General features: G+C 45.7%; 1 protein-coding gene across 1 annotated transcript in view; it reads right to left on the reverse strand.

Moving 5' to 3' along the window:
• Nucleotides 1–1,288: 1,288 nt before the first annotated feature.
• The window catches only part of LOC119187401 (cytochrome P450 3A4), a 65,162-nt gene continuing 42,602 nt past the window's right edge, over nt 1,289–23,848 (reverse strand). The window contains exons 12-14 of the mRNA XM_075869649.1: nt 8,090–8,230; nt 2,968–3,133; nt 1,289–1,484 (exon numbers count right to left, since the gene is read on the reverse strand). Coding sequence (XP_075725764.1) covers nt 1,401–1,484; nt 2,968–3,133; nt 8,090–8,230 — 391 coding nt within the window. The 3' untranslated portion in view covers nt 1,289–1,400. The remainder of the gene's footprint in view (nt 1,485–2,967; nt 3,134–8,089; nt 8,231–23,848) is intronic.

Consider the following 23,848-nt stretch of genomic DNA (forward strand, 5'->3'; position numbering starts at 1 on the left):
CATGAACCATACCTTGGGGTAGGTCGATTGGAACGGCGGCACTGGCGGGCAGAGTTGCGGGAACATGGCCGCGGGCCGCTCGGCGAAGGGCGTGTTCTCCGGGTCACCAATGTAGCGGCGAGGAGGAGAGAGACGTGAGAAGACGTCGAAGGCGGCCGATGGGGCCGTGCCGATCTCGCCACTTTATTGCAGGCCCGAAGCGGAGCCACGTCGGCTACCAGCGTCCACCACGCCAGGCCAGAAGCTCGTTCTCCTCCTCGCGCAGCTCGAGCTCGCGCTCGAGCTGCGCGAGAGACGCGGCGCGGTGATGGAAAAAATGATGATGATGATGATGGCACTACAAACTGATCGCGAGGGCAGCGGTGTCCCTTTCATTTTTTGTGTGCTTGCCTCCGTGTGCTGCTTCATAAGTAAACATAAACTATCACCGACTATCTGAACCTTCAACGCTACTGATCATCTACAAACATTTAAAAATATTGTTGCCCAGCAGTGTCCGATGACAAGACTATACAAATGGGCACATGGATGGACACTAGCTCACTTTGTTCCTGGACTTCTATACAAGCTAATTTTCACTAAACATAACAGTTCACCAATTGCGAATACACAAACAAACTGTCTATAAACAACATATAAGTTTACCACGATGCAATAATAGCAAATCATTAATTATAAATTGCCGGTTATGTGCCGCAATATAATTGGAAAACCTATGCTTACAGAAAAAAAACTGCTGCCAAAATACGAAACATATATCTGGATACACTACCTGTTTTTATTTACCCCTCTCTCTCTCTTTTGTTTCCTTACCGTGACATGTGACATTACGCCCATGCACAGGAGTTACGTGAAACACTTGCACAGATTTGTGACGCTGCCTAAAGGATCAAATGACAGTAGCAGGTCACTCGATAAGACAAGCTGAGGCTTGGTGGTGATTTCGAATCAACGTATTTCCAAAGCGCAAGAAAACGAGTGGTTATAGCGTAACTACAAAAGGAAGACGCAAGGAAAAGAAGTCAATGATTTTTCTTGTGCTTGTGTCTTCCTTCCGTAGTTACGCAGAAACTACTCGTTTTCTTGCGCGGTGCAAATATGTTGACTTAAGGTCGCGGGGGTTAACAATAAAGACAGCATGAAAGCATGCATGATGCCTTGCCTCGTTTCTTCACAGCGTACGTGCAATCTAAAAAAGAGAGCATTCCACAAATGCGTGAAAGCTATTGTATTCAGAGCAACCTGATGCTCCCGCGAGCCGACGACATGATTGAGAGCTTACAAAATGTTATTACACGCATAGTTTTATTATACATAGACTGAGTAATATGTTGAAAAACGCTGCTGTAGCAGAACGATGTCAATTATTGCTGTAAGTTCCAGAGAAAAAAAAGGCGTTATTAGATAACTTTTTCGATCTTGAGCCAGATGCCATCCTTAGGCATCGCGAATATGAAAGTGGATTCCAGCTCCAAGTTTTTCTCCTGTAATAATAAACGATGGGCAGATTTAGCAAAACATTCTCTTGTACGAGTTGGTTCATGACATTAGGAAAACAAGTTAGCACAAAAAAGGACAAGAATGACCTGAGAACACCATGTACTGACACTAAATCACCAGTCCTGTGTTGTCGTGTAGTGCTTGCGTGGTTTCGAAAAGCGAAAACTTGATAATGAAACTACGTCGTTGAAAGCGGGTGCAGATAGGAAAGACGCCCGACATTTATTTCAGTTTGATAAGCATAAAATTTCTCACAAATAGAATTACGCATGTGCAAGAACTAAGAAAAAAACACGTATGCACCCGATCCAGTGTGCCTCTTGGAAACGTGCTGAGCAAATTGAATTATGAAATTATGAAAAAGAATATTCGATTCTAACACATTTCAAGTAGTGAAGTGAAGTAAATATGAATGTAGGCATTGAACATGCCTTGTTTTTCTCGGCGATAACGTAAATAGACTAAAACGGGGAAATCTGTGAACATCTCACGCTGATGTCTTCAGGTGCATTGAAGTCTTCCGCCTTAAGTGTCTCCGTCTTCAGCCTGCCTCTAACGTAGATAATATCCTTGGCACCCGAGAAGAGAGCAGAGGACCCGCACTGGCTTGGTCCTTTGGTGTTACGGTATTTTTTGTCTAAAGTTCGTGTAGAAGACTGCGCAAGTTAACTCTGTACCTGAATGCTTTCAAATTATACCTATGGATATCGGGCTTCTACTGCCAAATAAAGAAACAAGGATTCATCAGCATGCTAGCAGGTTTATGAACACTGTGACAAAACAGTGCTGTGTCCTGCATGCTTGCTGACACTGGGCCTTGTGTTTTGCTGTTCAGTCACAATGTTCAAGTCAGGGCTTTTGTTAGTCCTGCAAAACTACAGTGCAAAAATAAAGAGCCACAAAAAGAACACACAAATAAAACGATCAATTTCGGAATTGGAAATGTTTGAGTCTTTGGTAAAGATTAGTTTCAATTGGCAATGTGATGGATAGAAACGTCTCGCCACAAAAGAAATTTTCAACAATGAAATCGAACAACTGCCAATGCTTTCTTGTTGGGCCTTCGTGCAAACGTGTTTATGCTATTTTAAAGTTCCCCATATAGGTGACTGTAAAAGTGGGTGTGTGGGTAAACATGCTACTGATTTAGAAACACCGCAAGTGCACTATAGAAGACATAAGAGAGCTCACTTTTGCTGCCTCAAATTAACTTGCGTTGCTAATAATTGTTAAGCGGGATAGACGAAATGACTGTTTTGGTTATTTACCGCCTCAAGTTAACTTGCGTTGCTAATAATATATATTAAGCGTGGTAGGCAAAATGATTGCTCACTACGGATAGAACCTCCTAAGCTGAAAAGCCACGCTTCTCTATGAACATACATGAATTATATTTGATGGAGACGAAAAGTAAACTTAGGCTTCTTTGAAATGCTCAAAACATTATTCAGGAAAGTGCGTACGAACCTTAATATGACGTTCATCCAGAAAAAGCTTGTATTTTGCCAATAATTTCGCCATGGTTAGTTTCATCTCCAGCTGGGCGAATCTCATGCCGACGCAATTGCGGGGGCCCTGACCGAAAGGCTGGTACACCACGGGATCAACAAGGCCTTTATTTTGTGGGCTGAATCTGCAAGACAAGTTGGAACAAAGAAGTAAGATCATGATGGCTGACGTTGATGATGATTGAAACAGAATCGTCATCAGCCTGATTACGGCTTCTGCCGAGAAAATAAAACATCGTATATAATTCTGCAACTGAGCCAGCCGTGTGCTTGCTACGGCAATATTGCCACCACGAGCTCATTGGCCGACCCAAGGCTCTGCCTCCCCCTCGCACACTTGCCTTCTCGTGGAGCCCTGTCTCCTCTTTGGCTCAACGCAGATACGAGACCAGGCAACGAGTCACAGAAAGAAAAACTACGCACGTAACGTTAAGAGACCAAGAGAGAGTGGAATAATTGGTCAGTGAACAAGAGTGTGTTAAGGGCAATATATAGAAAAGAGCTGAATACCATTCGAGTCGTAGTGTAGGTAAATACCCGCCAAAATTATTAACCTTCGAGAAAATAAGTTCAAAAGCAACATTCAGTGTTCACAAAACATTATTTGTCAATATCATTGATTGGACGAGTAGGTGATACATGATTGTTTTGAAATGAGAGCGCACTACTTAGACGCGGACAGACAGACAGGGACAAGCGCCTACTACCAACTGAAAATTTATTCAGAATACTATGAATTATATAGTGGCAGATGAAACAGTGTCATGGTACATACGATAAGACCAAATCACGACCAAAATAACAAAACCGATAAATTATCTATGTACGTTAGCCCCACGTTACCAACGCCTACTGTGTCTTAGGGTGACTACTTAACTCCTATGGCATCCGCTACTGTCCGAAAACGCTAGCTCCTTATGAGATAAAGCTATGGATAATTTGCTGACGCAAGTCAAGTGTTCACGTGCTATGTATGCTGCTCCAAATATAAGCATTGTGCGCTCATATTTGTGTGTTAAGTACGACTGTGTTATCAAACTGCACTTCACAGCCACATATAGTAACATGCTGGGCCAGAAAGCCATCATTGCCGCTGCAAACATTGCACGCACGCAATTTGTCGTTGAGGCATCTTCCAATTTTCCCAATATAACAGGCATTGCACGAAAGTATGATTATGTAAACAACGTTGCTAATGCAATTGACAAAACGGCTTCTGTGCTTTGTTTTGCACAGCTGTTTCTTGTGTCTAGCGGCACATGTCAGCCTAGCCAGCTGAGAAAGCTTGCGTGGCACAAAGGAAACTACAGGAACTCCCATGCGTTGCCCCACCTTTTTCATGCAGTGGACAACCTGATGCATGTATGGGACAACAGCTATTTTTTCTTTCTTTTTAGTGGTTGCAGTTGGCACGACCTGCTGCACCATTTCTTTGGCCATGTTTAGCTAGGAATGTAAAAACAGCGCAAAAATATAGACAAAAGGGACATAGGAAGAGATGACAGTTTTCGCGCTGGTTTTACATCCCAAGCATAAACCACCAAGTAGCTCCACTTTCGCTATCATTGCATGTTCAGCTCTCCGTTTTTTGCGGATACTTTCGGCCACGGAAACCAAGACCGCCTCAGGATATCCAGCTGACTTGAGCCTCGCAACCTGATTGTGGAAGCTGGATTCCATTGAATGAACACAAGAACGGTCAATTGCATTAGTGAAACACGTACTTACTATGCCTGTTTTGAGAAGTTTGCTATGCGTTGACGTGTACGGCAGCAGCGGTTTCTCCGCGCGTGGCGCATACACCCAGCAGGTGTGTTCTGCCCTAAACGTAAGCCTAACCTCAAGAAACCTGATGGACCAGTTTTGCGGCATTTCATGAGTCAACACATATGGATCAAGGCACTTCATAAAGAGCGACAACAAATTGTTGGCCTGAGACACATTACCGTGCGGATCTCACCTCACTATGACGAAAAAATCATCAACAAATCTGAAAACTTTTTTCACTGCAGTGCTCACTAATTCTTGATTAACCGCTCTGTCCAAAGTCGCCAACACGAAATCGCTCAAAAGTGGGGCCAGACCAAATCCAATCGACACGCCCTTTTTCTGAAGATACACGTTGTCATTCCACTCTAGATATGTGGAGCTGAGATACATGCCCAATAAGTCTAGAAAACGACGCGCACTCATTTCTGTGCTGTTCTGAAATGACAATTCACCAAACTGGTCAATGCATTCTTCAATACAAGTGAGCAACGCATCGTGACGTGAAGAATAGTAAAGATCGTTTACAGTCATTGAAAATGCCCTGAAATTTGTTCAACAATTTTTTCGGAAAAATTTGATAAGTTCATCCGACTTCCTAATTAAAAATGGGTCTATATTGTTGAAACTTTTTAGCTGATCTTGCAAAAACACCCCTACATTCTTTTGCGAGGAAGCAGATTCAGATATTATAACTCTAAAAGGTACATCACGCTTATGTGTCTTAGCTTAAAAAATAAATCCAGTGAGAGTTTATCACACTTATCTACGTTGCTCAGTAGACTTAGCAAGTTGAGTTCTCTGCATAGGTCCTTTGCTCTTGCTTTCACTTTTCGCAAATTGATGGCGGTGAAATTATCAAACACGGAACTCACGGTGGACTGCCCTGTTTCAAAAAACTGGCTTTTTCTAAGCACTGCGAAACCTCCCTCTTCATCTGAAGGCGCCGCACACAGATCATTGTCGATTAGAAAGTGTATGGTTTGACCTAAAGGAATGTGACTACTCACAGGCTTACCACGTTGAAGTATGTCAAGTCCTTTCGAGATGCACCAGCCAGAGTATTCTTGGGGAACACGACTAACTACACTTCTAACAATGGCTAACAAGTCAGTTGGGCCTCGCTTCTTCACGAAGGAGAATTTTGGGTTTATAGGCTCAACGTACTTTCTCTGTCTTGTCCGATGAAAAAGCTAGCGTTTTCGGACAGTACCAGATGCCATAGAAGTCAAGTAATTACTCTAATGCACAGTAGGCGTTGATAAGGTGGGGCTAACGTGCATATATAATTGATCGGTTTTGCTATTTTGGACCGTGATTTGGTCTTATCGTATGTGCCATGACACTGTTTCATCTGTCAGTATATATTTCCTTGATTTCCCAATAATCTTTCAGTTGGCAATAAGCGCTTGTCCCTGTCTTTCTGTCCGTGTCTAAGTAGGGCGCTCTCATTTCAATACATTCACAGAACAACGAAGAAGTGCTGTGAATAAATATTTGCTCCTCTATACCTCCAGAAATGTAGGATTCAGAAAAGATATCTCTTCGGTAATCGGACCTCAGCAACATTGCAGGTCTTCAGGCTACACGGGAGAGAGTTGAGTGGGGCAGAAAACAAGTTTGCGCTTAAGACATGTTGCTTGAACTCAAGAATAATGGACATTGGCAGCGCATGTAGCAAGATAACCAGTCGGTGTTAAGGGTAACTGACTGAAATTACATATTTGTACACATAATGCAGCGCTCTCATGCTGAAATAGAAACTGAAGCATTCAGAATTAATAAGGCTCCCGATTATTGCTGCCTTTTTGAAATTATGTATGTTTGAAGTGCGACAGCAGCAGTGCAGTATGTTTTATTATTTTTATCTTACAAAAAAAGATGACTGAAAATTAAGAGATAGGGGCACAATGTTCGTGCCACAGCTATATTTTAGAATTTGCCACATATGCATTTTGCAGTGGAAAATAACTCTCAACATGTAGACAACCAATGAGTACCGAAAGTATAATTTGTACAACTCCATGAATACCTGCGCTGTAGGTATAACAGTAGCATAATATCGGTAAGCGATACATGAAACACGTTGGTGTTTCTTATTACGACATAAAACTATATGTGAAAACATGGGACGATAATTTGTTCTGCTTTTTAAATATGATAGTCTTTCTTGGGGACCTTCGACGCAAAAATTTTGGTCTGCTTGTCTGTACATTTGTCTGTTTCCCCACTCTTACCGGCATCGGGTATTTGAAACGGCGGACCCCATCCGCAGCGCTCACCAATGTTGCTCAAGGTTGAGCGTTGTTGCTTGCGTAATTGTCAATTAAAAAGCAATTATTGCGCATGTCTGGGGCACCATAACAATGCGCATATATTCTGCATATGCATCTCTTACTAGAAAACGCATACGTAAGTAACCTTAAGGAATGTAGCACTTATCACGCTGCGCTTACAATGCAACGCTTGCACGGAACGGGGAGAGTTTCCGACGCTTTGCTAAGACGACATGGTGGTGGCACCTACCCGTCGCCTCGCGTTCTACACCTTATCACCTCTGAGACGGGCGCGCACGGCCACGCGCTTTGTTTTCCAAAGTAAACAGCTAGGTGGCGCTCATCTCTCACGTGTGACGTGACTTGATGCGCTCGTTCGCCTCCGGTGCACGCTCGAAGCACTCTAACGTAGCGCCTCCAGAATACCATTCACCGATTTTCTTGCGCAGAACATCAAATAAATGTTTCGCTCGCTCTCTCCACACGCAAGACCTTCGTTATTTGGCGATATTTGCAGATTACTTGCAGATACGGGGTCAATTTTTTAACTGGCTTTCTCTCAAAGAGTCGAGATTTAAGTGACCACGCCTGCTTCATCTACATAGGCTCTGGCACGCAAAAATCTCATATTTTCCAGAAAACCTCTCACATTATGATACTTACTGGGACCGTGACTTTAGATGAGCATCTGCTGCAAGAGCCGAAAGATTTTTTACAAGTCTTCTTGCTGGACAATTGATTTAATGAGCGTTCATGTTCAACAGCAATGAGTAGATACCTACAAAATGACGTGTTAATCCGTATACTGTGGGTTCAACGCGGACATAAATATGTTCATGTGAACGATGTATTGCGAAGGGAAGTCCGGCATGTGAGCCGTTCATTGCAGATGAATTGTGGCATTGGACATACAATCGAAGGAAGCAATAGAATGGCTACGAATCATGGCAAACAGACAACCTTTGTAAATTTGAGTACGTGTGCCACATTAGAGGCTGGCGTTGTGGTAATTTACATGGTAAGAGGAAAGAGAAAAACCTTTCTGGATCGAAGACTTCGGGTTGCTCCCAGAAATTCGGGTCATGACTCAGGTGGTGGTTGGGGATAACGATGCTGGCTCCAGCGGGTATTTTCATACCCTTGTGCACGTATTCACGAACGCATCTTCTTGTAGTGAACCTGCCGAGCATAGAATCAGCGTAAGTCATTGAATCAACGTCACAAATTGAAAAGTCACGGCAACGGTAGTTGCGTCGGTGGTGTCATTGCATAGAAGTTCATTGTGACATGAAACTGGACAGTACAATGTTGCGAGTTTTTGAAGGTGAAGCAATTAGAAATGAAACTAGTAAAGTTTGAAGCCCTAATTAGGCAAGTTTGCGACCTGCCATGGTGGTCTAACACTTGTGCTGTTTGGCAGCTGACCAGAAAGTCGAAAGCTCCACTCAAGACGTGGCGATGAAATTTTAGATAGACACGAAACGCTAGAGGCTAATTTACTCTGTGGTGCCATGCACGTCAAAAAAAACATTAGGAGGTCAAAATATCAAGAACCCTGTTTATTCTGAGCCTAAGAATATTATATAATGCTTTTGGCACGCAAAACCACGGAAATTATTATTACAGTACTATCGTCATAGCAACTACTGTAGGTCGAGTGTGTGAACGTGATGGACAAATCAATTTCGTTGGCTATTCGTAGAATAATATGTTGTCTTAGCGGACATGTTTCCATTCTACATTTACACCCCCGGGGGCACCACGCATGCAGAGAGAGAGAGAGAGAGAGATAAAGATGCAAGGAAAGGAAGGGAGGTTAACCAGACGCACATCCGGTTTGCTACCCTGCACTGGGGAAGAGATAAAGGGGACAAAAAAGGTTGCAGAAAGATGAGAAGGTACACACAATCACGAGCACACTCGGGGAGCACACACAGTCTACAGGCGGTTGCTCAGGTTTGTTGACTTTAGGTAAATTAGCAGTGCTTTAGTTGCTTTCTGCGCAACTGAGGCAGATGCCCAAGGTCCTAGTATCTTCTGCACTCAAAATGGTCCGGGGTCAAGTTGATTCAAAACCATCCGGAGCTGGCATCGGTGTGTGTCGTAGCAAGCGCAGCTGCACAGGACGTGTTCGATGGTCTCTTCAGCTCCGCAGTAGTCGCATGTAGGAGTGTCTGCCATACCAATGCGGAAGGAGTACACCTTTGTAAATGCAACACCCAACCAAACGCGGCATAACAGTGTCGCATCGGAGCGGGAAAGTTGTGATGGTAGTTTTAGCTTGAGCGAAGGATCAAGTTCATAAAATTGACACCTTTGGAAGCTGGTAGACGACCAGATCGTGCGTGTGAGACCTCGAGCCAGCAGGTAAAGTTGTCTTGCTGCATCATTCCTTGATAGAAGAATCGGGACTACACGGGTTCCTTCATGGGCTGAGTGGGCTGCATCATCGGCTAATTGATTTTCGGTAATACCAATATGTTTAGGCAGCCATTGATATATAATATCATGCCCTAGTGCTAGAGCTTCATGATGGCAATGTCTTATTTCTTGTACCAATTGTTCATGACTCCTCCTACGTATGGCAGACTGCAAACTCTGAAGCGCTGCTTTCGAATCACAGAATATGACCCATTTTCCTGGACGTTCTTGAACGAGATATTGTAAAGCAGCCCTCATAGCAGCAAGCTCTGATGCCGTAGATGTAGTCATATGCGACAACTTAAACTTGATTGTCATTGCTGCAGCCGGAATTACAGCAGCACCTGATGAGCTGCTGGACGAGGCGGACCCATCAGTGTATATCTGCGTTCGGTCTAAGTACAACTCATGTAATAATAGCAGTGTTGCTTGCTTCAATGCTACTCTGGAGTGATTGCTTTTCTTTTCGATTCCCGAATTTCTAGACGCACTTGTGGCTGGTCGAGGCACCACAAAGGACATGCCATTCTCGCAGCTGGCGTATATCCAGATGGAATGCTGTTTAGGTGCTTGGCTATGACGTCTGAAAACGTAGCGCGTGGTCTTCTTGAGGGTAGAAGGGCCAAGTGGTGGTCGGGGACACGGCTAACATGTCGAATGTGCGCTCTGAGGCAATCCACAACTCTATATGTCCTGACCGGATGGTCTTTGGCAAGCATGATTGTGGCATAAGTAGAAGCGCATCGAGGCAGTCCTAGGCAGATACGCAGTGCCTGACCCTGCAAACTCTCCAATGACTGAGTATTGGATTTGCAAGTGTTAGTCAGTACCGGCAAGCTGTAGCGCAATAGACCCAGAAATAGGGCCCTGTACAGCTGTAGCATGGAGGCCACAGAAGTTCTCCATGCTTTCCCGCACATTTCCCGCACATTCATTATATGCACAATAGATAGCAGTCTCTTCTTCAAGTACGCACGATGCGGGCTCCACGAAAGACTTCTGTCTATTATTATGCCCAGGAAACGATGCGTCCGTGCATATTTGACACTCTGTCCATTGATGTAAACAGGGTATGGCGTCATTGGTTTGCGTGTAAACGCCATCAACGCGCACTTCACAGTTGATATAGTTAGGCCTTGTTTCTGAAGGTAGGCTGTTGTGAGGGTTGCTGCCCGCTGTATTCGTGCACGCACCTGAGGGCGAGTAACTGCAGCACTCCAGAGGCAAATATCATCGGCGTATATGGATAGGCACACCGACTTTGGCAGAACCTTCACCAGACCAATGAAGGCAACATTGAACAATGTGGGGCTTAAAACACCTCCCTGAGGTACTCCGCAGTAGGTGTAATGTTCAGCAGTTGTACCCTCATATGTTTGCACAAAGAAACACCTGCCAGTTATATAATCTTTTATCCAATGAAACATTCGTCCACCTATGCCCATTGCTGCGAGAGAAGTGAGGATGGCATCGTGAGCGACATTATCGTATGCACCCTTCACGTCAAGAAAGAGTGCCACTGATATGCGCTTGCGACTTTTTTCTTGTTGTACATATGTCGATAAGTCAAGCACACAGTCGATGGAGAAGCGGCCCCGACGAAAGCCTGCTATGCAAGAAGGGTATTTCGTGTATCGTTCCAAGTACCACTCGAGACGAAATAGAACCATTCTTTCCATCACTTTTCCGAGGCAGCTTGCGAGGGCAATAGGGCGATACGCTGTCAAGTCCAATGGTGATTTTCCCGATTTCAAAAGTGGTATTAATCGGCTTATTTTCCATTCTCGGGGAACACTGCCGCTGAGCCAGGAGTTGAAGCATATTAAAAGTTCTTTTCTGGCTTTTTGTCCAAGGTGTCCCAACGCACTATAAGTAATACCATCAGGACCTGGCAATGACATGCGCTTAGAAGCGACTAAAGCACCTTCCAGTTCTTCCATGATGAATCGAATGTCCATTTCTGGTAGTCGCGTCTCAGGAACGATCACGGCGTCAATGCTCTCGTTAATAATATTCCTGGCAACTCTCGTGCGAAATTCTTCAGCCACCTCGAGTTCTGTTTTTCCATGATGGAGTGCCAAAGCTTTAAAAGGGTGCCGTTGTTGCGGAGAGGAGCGAAGACCACGAACTGTTCTCCAGATATATGACAGCGGTTTATGAGGGTCTAGAGATCAGCAGAATGTTTTCCAGCGTTCGCTCTCCAGCTTGTAAATGCGTCATTGAATCTTTTTCTGGAGCCGCCTTGCTTCCCTCAGATCGTAAATTGATTTTGTGCGTCTGTATCGTCGTTCAGCACGCCTTCGTATAGCTCGTATTCTTTACAGTTAGATGTCAAACTGTGTTATTTTAGACGAAAATGGTAATTTACATTTGGACGCTTGCATAGTTTCCGCTATGATATTTTCCAGGCTGCAGGCGAGGCCTTTTTGGAAAGCGTCCTCAACACGCGATGTAAACATTGACCAGTCACTGCCAATTACAACACCGGAAAAGAAATTTTTTATGATACCATCGATCATCACGTAGGTGGGTATGTGATCACTCCCACGAGTCTCAATATCGCAAAACCATTTAACTTTGTGAGAGAAGCACCGTGACACCAATGTCAGGTCAAGGCAACTGCTATACGTGTGACCCCGCAGATACGTGGGGGTACCATCGTTCATGATGGAAAGGTCGTAATCAGAAGCGAATGTAACAATGTTCCGGCCCCTGGCATTCATCCTAGTGCTCCCCCGAAGCGTGTGATGGGCATTGAAGTCACCGGTGATGATCCAAGGCTCATCGGTCCTCATTAGGATGTCTTTTAATCTGTCGGAGTCAAATCGCGATGACGGAGATAGATATCCACCAATAAGCGTGAACGAAACTGCATTCTTCTTTACACGAAGACACACGTACTGATTGTCGTCATTTGAACTTATTGGGTGTGAAAGATAAGTCAAGTCTGTGCGAATGTAAACAACTACTTTGCTTCGTTCTTCGCAAGCGGCTGAACAAAAAGCTTCATAACCGGACAATCTATAAGGCGTTGATACGTTTGGTTCACATATGACAAGTATAGGAAATTGATTGGCCCGGACAAATCGGCGAAAGTCCGAGATACGAGACTTCATGCCTCTGGCATTCCACTGAAAAATCGACGCACTTTTAACTTCAGTGCGGAAGATGAGATTTTGTTGAGCCATTGTGCTTATACGAAGTTAGCAAGAACTGGATTCAGTGCATCCAGTATTTGCAGTGCACTCTTAGCAGACGGAGATTGTATGCTGCTCAGTAGCGTGCGAATCGTGGCAATTAATGATTGCACGATTGCAGCCACTTGCCTGTCTTGGTTGGAAAGATCTCGAACCGGGACGATTGCAGTCACTTACCTGTCTTGGTTGGAAAGATCTCGAACCGGGAGCGCGGACTGGCCGTCATGAAGCTCCTTCGGTTCGCTTGATGCTGCTTCCCTTTGAAGTGCAGGCCACTCTGTCGCAGTTAGGGTATGCTGACTGGCTTTGTTCTTTACAGCCTTTCCCACGGCATGTGGTCTGGGAGGCAAAAGAGGTGGTACTGATGAGGGATCTGGCAAACGTGTCGAGGAGGTAGCGGGCGTCCTTGAAGACCGACGTCGACGTGAACGACGCCTTCTGACTTTAGCTGTGGCTTCTCGATGAGATGAGTGATCGCGCACCATCTCTTTCAAAATGGCAATTTCCTTTTGAATCCGCGGGCAGTCCTTCGATGTGGCTTCATGGGATTCATTGCAATTAGAGCATTTCTTGACAGTTGCGACGCACTTATTCGCTTCATGGGGCTCGGCGCAGCGGTGGCATACCACCGAATTCTCACAGACGCTGCTCACATGTCCAATTTTCATGCATTTACGGCACTGGAGAGGCTTTGGAATGAAAGGCCGCACAGCATGTCTGAAGTACCCCACCTTCACATGAGAGGGGAGTGATGTGCTCTTAAACGCAATCTTCACACAGCAAGACTTGCCTAGCCGGGTGACATCAACAATAGGAGTATCAGTTGTTGACTTGACAAGAAATTGTAAGTCATTTTTGTAAATAGCCACATCTATGTCGTAGATCACGCCAGTTACTACATCACATCCCAAGGGAACATGAGAGCGCACCTGGTTGCCGTCCAAGTCAGTTACACTGCGCAGAACGCCCAACGCACTTGCGTGCAAAACGTCCACAGCCAGTATTTTCTTTCTGGCGTTCACTCTTATGTCCGTGATCTCATTTGGCACGAGCGTTTACAGAGACCTCGACACTGACTGTCTGTTAAGGCGTTTCATGCTGACGGTAGGAAGCGCAGGCAGAAACAGGATGGTATAAGTGTTCGATTTTGGCGCTCCACTTACAGTTTGAATAGTTGAGGATGAGGATGTCCTCATGTTCCTCCTCTTCGCTTTGCGGCTCAGCACAGGTTGAAAACCGTCATCTAAAAAGTCCTCACTGCTGAGATAGTAAGCATGAGTATCTTCACTGTCACTGTCACTCGCTTGTCCCATCCGCTTTCTGGAGGCGGCCGCCGCTGACGCTGCTGGTGCTGGCAGGCGCCCGGGGTGGTCTACATCCATCCCCTCCAAGGGAGCAGCGAAAACTGATCAACAGACTTAAATTACAACTGAAGTACGCCGGAGTTAGCAGAAGTTGCTCCTATGCAAAACACCACCACGCATGCAATCTCGTAATATTGTTACGAGAAGGAGACTGACACAGAGGGGTAGTCACCGATGTATTTACAGCCGGTTAGACGAGCAGCGCCAGCCACACAGATTAGCTCGCGCCAGTGTATCTGCTTTGTCTTCTTCAGCTCCATGCACTGGCACGTAGCATGACCCCCGGTGGCGGAGGCACCGTCGCGGTGCTTTAAAGGTCGTTATCTGATGCATTATTGTAGGGCTTGATCCGCAAGACGTGTCTAATATCACTGGGCCGCATAGTAGATGATGATGGACAGATGGGTCTGATCTCGTAGGTGACAGGTGTTACTTGACACAATATACGGTAGGGTCCCGTGTAATGAGACAGAAGTTTTTCGGATAGGCCCAGCCGACGATGAGGGGACGAGAGTAAAATGATGGTACCGGGAGCGAAATGTACGTCAGTATGTTCCGCATCGTACCGATGGAATTGGTTGGTTTGCGACGCCATCAGCTGAGCGCGAGCGAGCTGACGGGCATGATCGGCTCGCGCAATCGCGTCGCGGGCATACTCGATGGTGTACGAGGTGTGAGCTGAGATGACTGTGTGTCCAGTGGTAAAGTCGGCTCTCTTCCGTACAATAAGTAGAACGGCGAAAAGCCCGCTGTGTCGTGACGGGATGAATTATGCGTGAAAGTTGCGTAGGGTAAGGCAAGGTCCCAGTCTCGGTGGTCGGGCGACACGTACATAGCGAGCATACTTGTTAAAGTGCGGTTAAATCGTTCCGTAAGGCCGTTTGTTTGAGGGTGGTAAGCGGTTGTCAGTGTGTGTTGCGTGGAACAAGAACGCAGAATGTCGGCGATGACTTGGAATAGAAATGTACGACCACGGTCTGTGAGAAGCTGTCTCGGAGCACCGTGAATCAATATAACGTCCCGTAACAAGAAGTCAGCGGTGTCGGTTGCACAGCTGGTCGGTAGAGCTCGCGTAATAGCGTAGCGTGTAGCGCAGTCTGTAATAACGGCTATCCATTTGTTTCCCAATCTTGATGTGGAAAAAAGACCAAGCAGGTCTAACCCAACACGGTAAAACGGTTCCGCGGGTATGTCAATTGGTTGAAGATGGCCAGCGGGTAACAGTGACAGTGTTTTACGACGTTGGCATAGGTCACACGTGACAACGTATCGGCGCACCGAACGAGCAAGGCCTGGCCAGAAAAAACGGCGCCGGACGCGCTCGTACGTGCGGGATACGCCAAGGTGTCCAGCCGTGAGAGCGTCGTGAAGTTCGGTGAGAACACAGCGTCGCAAATGCTTAGGCACAACAATGAGAAGGTCGGGCCCGTCTGGTCGGAAATTGTGACTGTATAGCACACCCTTTTGAATGACAAAGTAGCGGACGGAAGCATCATTTGTGGAGGATTTTATACGGCTGATGATGTCAAGTAGCTCTGGATCACGCTTCTGTTCTTCCCCAATATTAAGGAAGTCGAACACTGACAAGATAGAGTTCTCCGTAGGCTTGCCAGTGTCCTCAGGATCGTCGAGAGGGTACCGGGAGAGGCAATCGGCAGCATGGTGTAGGTGGCCAGATTTGTAGACCACCGAATAGGAAAACTCTTGCAGGCGCAAAGCCGAGCGACCAAGGCGGCCCTATAAATTTCTCAGACAGTTGAGCCAGCAGAGTGCGTGGTGGTCGGTAACTACCGAAAATGGGCGTCCATATAGATAAGGTCGAAATTTCACCACCACCCATACAAGAGTCAAGCACTCACGCTCTGTTATCAAATGGTTACGTTCAGGGGCGGATAGGAGGTGGCTGGCATATGCAATAACGCAATCATGGCCATGTTGTTTTTAAGCCAGCACTGCATCAATGTCATGCCCACTTGCATCTGTACGGATTTCTGTAGGGGCAGTAGGGTTGAAGTGTGCCAGAATCGGAGGGCTAGTGAGAAGAGCGACGAGAGTCGAGGACGCGGAAGCCTCTCCGAAGCCCCATGAAAACGGGACTTCTTTCTTGAGGAGCTGCGTAAGCGGCCTCGCTATGTGCGCAAAAGTTTTCACGAAGCGTCGGAAGTAGGAGCATAGTCCGATAAAGCTGCGTACATCCTTCGCAGATCGTGGTACAGGAAAGTATTTGACGGCGCTTATTTTTGCCGGGTCTGGTTGTACACCGTTGGCGTCTACTAAATGGCCAAGCACTGTGATTTGATGGCATCCAAAGTGACATTTGGACGAGTTGAGCTGCAGGCAAGCGCGACGGAAGATTCCCAGGACAGCTGAGAGGCGCTCTATAAGAGTTTCAAATGTTGGTGAAAAGACGATGATGTCGTCCAAGTAGCACAAACAAGTGGACCATTTGAATCCTCTGAGCAGGGAGTCCATCATTTGTTCGAAGGTGGCTGGAGCGTTACAGAGGCCGAAGGGCATGACCTCGTACTGATATAGGCAATCGGGGGTGATGAATGCCATCTTTTCACGGTCCATTTCATCTACCTTTATCAGCCAGTAGCCGGAACGAAGGTCTATGGAGGAAAAATAGTGGGACCTATAGAGGCAATCAAGCGCATCATCTATTCGTGGCAGAGGGTAGACGTCTTTTTTGGTAATTTTTTAGGTGTTGATAATCCACGCAGAAACGCCATGCACCGTCTTTCTTGTGGACTAGCACTACAGGAGAAGGCCAAGGACTGCAGGATGGCTCAATAACATCCTTGGTGAGCATTTTGTCGACCTCACTTTGGATGATGTGACAATCGGCCGCCGACACCCGATATGGACTCCTATGAATAGGATGCTCAATACCAGTGTTTATGCGGTGGCTCATACCAGTAGCTTTCCCCAACGGACAGCTGCTGATGTCAAAAACGTCGATGTAGGACAGCAGAACCCGGTGGAGCTCATAAGTCTGCTGCGGCATTAAGTTGAAAGCGATCATCGAAGTAATAGCGCTGTCGGAGCAAGTGGCAGATTGATGTTGAGCGGGGGGGTCAGAAGGGACGGCCATCGCGAAAACATCTACCGCATTGTCTTCTAAGGTGCAGAGCAATGCCAAAGAGATCCCTTGTGACTAAAACTTGAGGTGTCAAGCTAAATTTGACAACTGGGAGGCACGTAGAATTTCCTACGATGGACAAAATGGTCTGCGCTAATGTAATGCCACGGCTTATGAGAACATCGGTGATAGGGGTCAGAACATAGTCACCGTCGGGAACTGGTGGTATTGAGACGAGCTCTATGTAGGTCAGTGTCTGTGGAGGGAGGCGCGCGTTTCCCGTTGTGCAGAGGCGACTCGGCCGTTGTGTAAGAGGTTCTGTTGCGGGCAAGTGTAGACGGAGCGTACTGGTCGAACAGTCTATGAGGGCAGAATGCGTGGACAGGAAGTCAAGGCCTAAGATTACATCGTGGGGGCATTTATCAAGGACGGTGAAGAGAACAGCTGTGTGTCGATCCGCAATGCTCACACGAGCGGAGCACATTCCAACGATAGATGCTATTCCACCATCCGCAACACGGACGAACAGAGTGGTCGCAGGTGTGAGAACCTTCTTGAGCTTGCGGCGAAAATCACTCGTCATCACGGAAAGTTGGGCGCCGGTGTCGACAAGAGCAGTGACATGTACACCGTCTACTTGTACGTCTATGAGGTTCCGTTTTGTAGTTATCGTCAAAAGAAGATTTTTGGTCAGTCCGAACGATGCAGTGCCACCTCCGGGGGCTGCAACGCTTAATCAATCAATCAATCAATCAATGAAGCTTTATTTTCATAAATAGATATATGCAATTACAGGGATTATTTGGACCGATAGCCTAAAGTGGCTAGTGGACGGTCCAATACAATGTGCAACATAAAAAAGTGTACAGGTCAGCTCTGAGGTAACAACATAAAAAAAACAATCATGTGATACAGATAACACAGTAATACATTTTTTCTTGCAGATATGCATACTTATTAGCTTGCAGCTAGTTTCTATACATAGGCACTTATTAAAAAAATACAATGAAAATCGAATCACACACACATGCTTACATGTCTTGACTCCACAGAAAAAATGATTTACATGCCATGCTGAAATTACGTGCCGTTTTAATCTCTAGGGGGACCGTGTTCCATATTTTTGTTCCACTAAACTGTATCAGTCTTTCTCCGTAAACATTAAAACATTTGGGCAGATTGAAATTACCATTCGAAGCATGTCGCGTATTGCGTTTAGGAATTGAAAAAAGATCAGCAGGCAAAGGTGAATTTCTATTAATTATGTTATTTACTGAAACAGCAATTTTGTAGTCACGCAACATCGGAACTGAGAGAATGCGTTGTGATTGGAAAATATTACTTACTGATTCATCTTGGCTTATGATTTTCAGTGTACGCTTTTGAAGTCGCTCAAGAGTTTTTAGATAACTGTTGTACGTCACACCCCACGATTCCAGACAGTAACCTATGTGACAATGACACAATGAAAAGTAGAGTGTGCGGAGAATAGCTTGTGGAAAATATTGGCGAGCTTTTATTAGAGAATAGCAGCCATAGGCTAGCTTTGCGCACACACTTTGTACTTGCTCATGCCAGTGTAAGTGTTCATCAAAAGTGACGCCTAAATATTTAAAACAAGGAACTTGTTGAATAGGAGTGTTGTTTATTGTTAGGTTAAGAGATTCAGCGTCAATATGTTTCCTACGAGAGTGAAACACCATATACTTTGTTTTAGTACAGTTAACAGTCAGCTGATTCCTGGCAAACCATTCCGAAATGTTCGATAAATCGGTCATCGCGTCATTTTGTAAATCTGCTAAGGAGTGTCCTGTGAAAACTAAAACAGCGTCGTCCGCGTACATCAGTGCCCTTGACCTTTGTAGGGATCGCGGGACATCATTAATATAAAGAGAGAACAATATAGGGCCCAAAACTGAACCCTGTGGCACCCCGCATTTAATATAACCGTAGGATGATTTGATGTCACCAATGACTACCTTTTGTTTGCGTGCCGATAGATAACTAGAAAAAAAATCAAGCGAGTTACCTTTTATCCCATAAGAATGCATTTTTTCCAGTAAAATGGAATGACTAATAGCATCAAATGCCTTTCGTATGTCTAAAAATACTGCTATTGCTATGTTGTTTTCATGTAGCGCGGAATTAATATATTGCGTAAGCATCGAAACAGCAGTTGAAGTGGACCTGTTTGCAACAAAGCCGTGTTGCTGGGGACAAAGTACATTCTGTTCACCCAGGAAGCGCCTTAATTGCGACGATATTAGTTTTTCAAGCGTAGTGTTAATACTACTCAGAACAGATATTGGTCTGTAGCTGTCCGGAAGATTCCGATCACCAGATTTGTACACTGGTATTACTTTGGCGGTCTTAAGTATACTAGGATAAGTTTTAGAGGAAAATGCATGATTAAATATATGGCATAAGGGACCACACAATACATCAATATTCTCCTTTAAAATCCTTGATGATATGGCGTCATGTCCAGCTGCCTTGTTCCCTGGTAACTTATTAATTACTTGTCGGATGTCATCCTCAGTTACATCACATAAATCAAAATTATTGGTAACAGTACAGGGTGCATTTAAATTCTGCATATGAGTAGGGAACTTCCTCGCAAGGCTGAGACCAATATTAGTAAAGTAATCGTTAAAGTTGTCGGCCACTTCACGAGTTGGATTATCAGGTGTAATGCGTTCTTTGCTACCCATGCCAGTGACGTCTTTAACAATCTGCCATATTTTCTTCGTGTTACCATCATTTTTTTTCACTAGGTTGGTATAGTAGCACTTCTTGGATTTTCTTATCATTGCTACTGACTTGTTTCTGTAAAGCTTAAAATTTTGATGGTAGTATTCATTGCTCCTGTTATTTTTCCATTTGTCGTAGTAAAAATCTTTCAGCTTCAAAACCTCAAGTATATTTCTATTCATCCATGGACATATGGCATGGTCATAATTTCGGCGCGAACAGCTACGCGTTGATCGTTCAATGACATCCATAATGCATTTTACAATGTTATCACACTCGACGTCCACGTCTTCATCATAGAGGGCATCAAAATTCGTTCCTTGTAGTAGTTTTTGCACGGAATTATAGTCGACACGTGTTGTTCGTTTAATGGCAGGTATGGCAGGAGCACAAATGTATTTCTGGGGTAAAAATAGAAAGGTGGGATTGTGATCCGCAATAGCAACAGCGTATACGCCTGCCGATACATCCAGGTCAGCGTTACACAACACGTGATCAATAATCGACTCCGAGTGGTCTGTTATGCGAGTGGGTGATGAAATAACATTTCTCAGATTAACTGATTGTAGCAAAAACACGTAATCATCACATGTATCTCCAGACACGTCTATGTTAATATCACCGCAGACAATAATAGGTGCTTTAGAGGCCACAATGGGTATCATGGTACTTTCCATCACAGTAATGAAATCAGCCACACTGGAAATTGGTGGACGATATATTACACCGATGATGACACCATTCTGAAGATGAATAAAAAGAGTCTCTGCCGATGAACTGCAGCATGAGCTATTGCTAAGGTGAACGAAACTAAAGCAGTCTTTGATAAATAGCGCCACACCCCCTCCTCGTGTAGCACTGTTTCTAGGTTGCGAAAGCATGACGTAGCCGGGTAAATGAACTGATTCGCTTTCTCGAAGCCAAGTTTCAGTTATAGCGATGACATCATATTTAAACGAGTGCTGTGATAAGTACGAAAGCAGATGATCGAAGTTCTTTTTTATGCTGCGAATATTACAATGTAATACTGCGAAATGATCCTGCTGCAGCCATATGTTTTCAACCTCAGAAAAAGAAAACGCCATTTAAAAGTATAGGAAACTCCAGGTTACAGAAACAAGCAGGCAATCCTCAAACAACTTTGGAAAGATCCTCAGCACATGTGACGTGAAGCACACGTGAATTATCCGCCTTCCGCATCAAAATCTTTCCACCAGTTACCAAGGTGTACTTCCACTTTTTTTCCCGCTTTGTCTTTAGAGCGGCTGTTAGCAATTCCTTGTTTGCCGGACACAAGTGCTCATTTATGTACACTGGAGATGCGATGCCCTGAAAACCTAAAGCTGTCGTGTTAAGTCGTTGCTTCTTAGCAGTCTTCAGAACATTATCTTTCACAGCTCTCGAAAGAAACCTAACTATGATGTTAGGTGTTGACGCGTTCCTTGATGGAACTCCGTGCACGACGTCTATATCTGTTTCTTTGATTTCAACTTTCAGGTAGCTGGCAAGCTGTTGCATTGTGGAGACCAAGTTTTCCCCCTCCATCACAGGAACTCCCTTTATTTCTAGGTTATTCTGTCTACTATATTGTTGCTGAGCAGTGAGTTCCTGTTTTATTTCCTTAATATTCTTGACGAGGCGACTGTTTTCGCTTTTAATCGCGTGGTTTTCTGCTCGCACCGCAGCAAGTTCTTTCTTTGTTTCGCCAAGTTCCACCCTGAATTGCTCAAATTGCTCATTCATGAAGTTGATTGACTGTCTAAGAGTTTGTAGTTCGCCTTCAATAACCTTTGTGATGTCTTTCTTTAGCTCATCATGTTTGGTATCAATTCTAGCAGAAAAATCTGACAAGGCCTTAACTAGTTCCTTCACAGTAGTGGGCGGCTTATCACCCATAATACCCGTCACTCACTGAGCAGTCCAGGAACAAAGAAGTCAAAGTATAAGTCGTTCACGACAAGCTGATCTGCTTCTCGTGTCACAGAATCGGGCACATTTTTCGCCATTGCGAAAATGTGCGACGTTGGGGGGATGGAGAGCGGGAGTAGCGGTGTTCAGAAGCAGGTTCCGGGGCAGAATGGTCGCGGCTGGTCTCATGACGATAGGCAGGACGAGCATAGAAGGGACGAGGGGACAGTTGTGCAGGAGGACCCCAGCGACTTCTGCAATGGCGAAAAATGTGCCCGATTCTGTGACACGAGAAGCAGATCAGCTTGTCGTGTGTTTTTCGTCGGGGAACCTCGTGGGAAAGCGGGGAGGAAGATGGTCGGCGACGCTGTGGAGAACGAGACTGGCGACGTTGGGGGGATGGAGAGCGGGAGTAGCGGTGTTCAGAAGCAGGTTCCGGGGCAGAATGGTCGCGGCTGGTCTCATGACGATAGGCAGGACGAGCATAGAAGGGACGAGGGGACAGTTGTGCAGGAGGACCCCAGCGACTTCTGCAATGGCGAAAAATGTGCCCGATTCTGTGACACGAGAAGCAGATCAGCTTGTCGTGTGTTCGCCATGCGGATGGATTACGGAATGTTGAGGGAGAGCCGGTCGGGAAGGGACGTGCAGGCGTGTATCGGGGCTGGTAGTCGGTGAGGGGAGATGGTGAGATAGAGTGAATTGCCAAGCTAGCGATTTCCTGCTGGACGACTGCTTGAATGAGAGGCAACGTAATTGGCGGAGAGGGGTCAGGGGACGTTGGTCCCACCTTAGCTGGAGCAGCCGCTTCAAGCTCCCGCCTGACTATTCGCGTCAAGTTGTCACAGGTGTCTGGTGGATGATATGTGTCGAGACACGAGGACGTCGCAGTGGTGTTCGGAAGGCGCTGGAACTGATGGGAGATGCGTCTGCGTTTAGCTTGTTGGAACCGGCGGCATTCTTGAATGATCGCATCAACAGATGACACATGGTTGAATACCAACAAGTTGAACGCATCGTCGTTGATACCCTTTAGGATATGCGCAACGTTTTCAGGTTCGGTCATATATTCGTCAGCTTGGTGGCATAGTGAAAGAACAGCCTGAATATAACCGATGTAGGGTTCCGTGCAAGATTGTGCGCGAGTCGACAACTCATTTTCCGCAGCTTAACAATGACCAGAGATGTTGCCAGAAAGCTCACGGATCTTTGCCTTGAAGCTGTCCCAGCTTGTTATGTCATGCTCGTGGTTGTCAAACAAAACACGAGGGTTTCCGTCGAGATAAAAGATGACGTTTGCAAGCATAAGAGTGGGATCCCACCTGTAAGTGGCGCTGACGCATTCGTAGAGGCGTAGCCACTGGTCGACGTCGGCACCCTCGCTGCCCGAGAACACGCCGGGGTCTTTGATCCGTGGGAAGCGTCACGAAAGTTGTTGCGGGCACTGGGTTGACAGGTCAGGCAGAAGGGCGAGCAACCGGAAAGGATGTAGCCGAGTCTTGAGTGGTCATGTTGTAAGCCGCGAGGGAGCATCCGCTTCGGAGTTCCATGGCGAAGTCGGGGATCGCACAACTCCATCAAATATGTTACGAGAAGGAGAATGACTCGGAGTGGTAGTCATCGATGTATTTACAGCCGGTAAGGCGAGGAGCCCCACCCACACACATTAGCTTGCGCCAGTCTATCTGCTTTGTCTTCTTCAGCTTCATGCACTGGCATGTAGCAATATTATTTGAAAAAAAGAAAAGGAAGAAGGCGGTGATACCCTGAATGTATGTCTTTATCCGAGTGTTTAAAACGTGCTGCAGTGTTTACCATTCAGACCCTGTTCACACACACACACACACACACACACACACACACACACACACACACACACACACACACACACACACACACACACACACACACACACACACACACACACACACACACACACACACACACACACACACACACACACACACACACACACACACACACACACACACACACACACACACACACACACACACACACACACACACACGCACACACACACACACACACACACACACACACACACACACACACA

Source organism: Rhipicephalus microplus, chromosome 7, assembly GCF_043290135.1.
Source record: "Rhipicephalus microplus isolate Deutch F79 chromosome 7, USDA_Rmic, whole genome shotgun sequence".
In the NCBI taxonomy this organism is placed as follows: domain Eukaryota; kingdom Metazoa; phylum Arthropoda; class Arachnida; order Ixodida; family Ixodidae; genus Rhipicephalus; species Rhipicephalus microplus.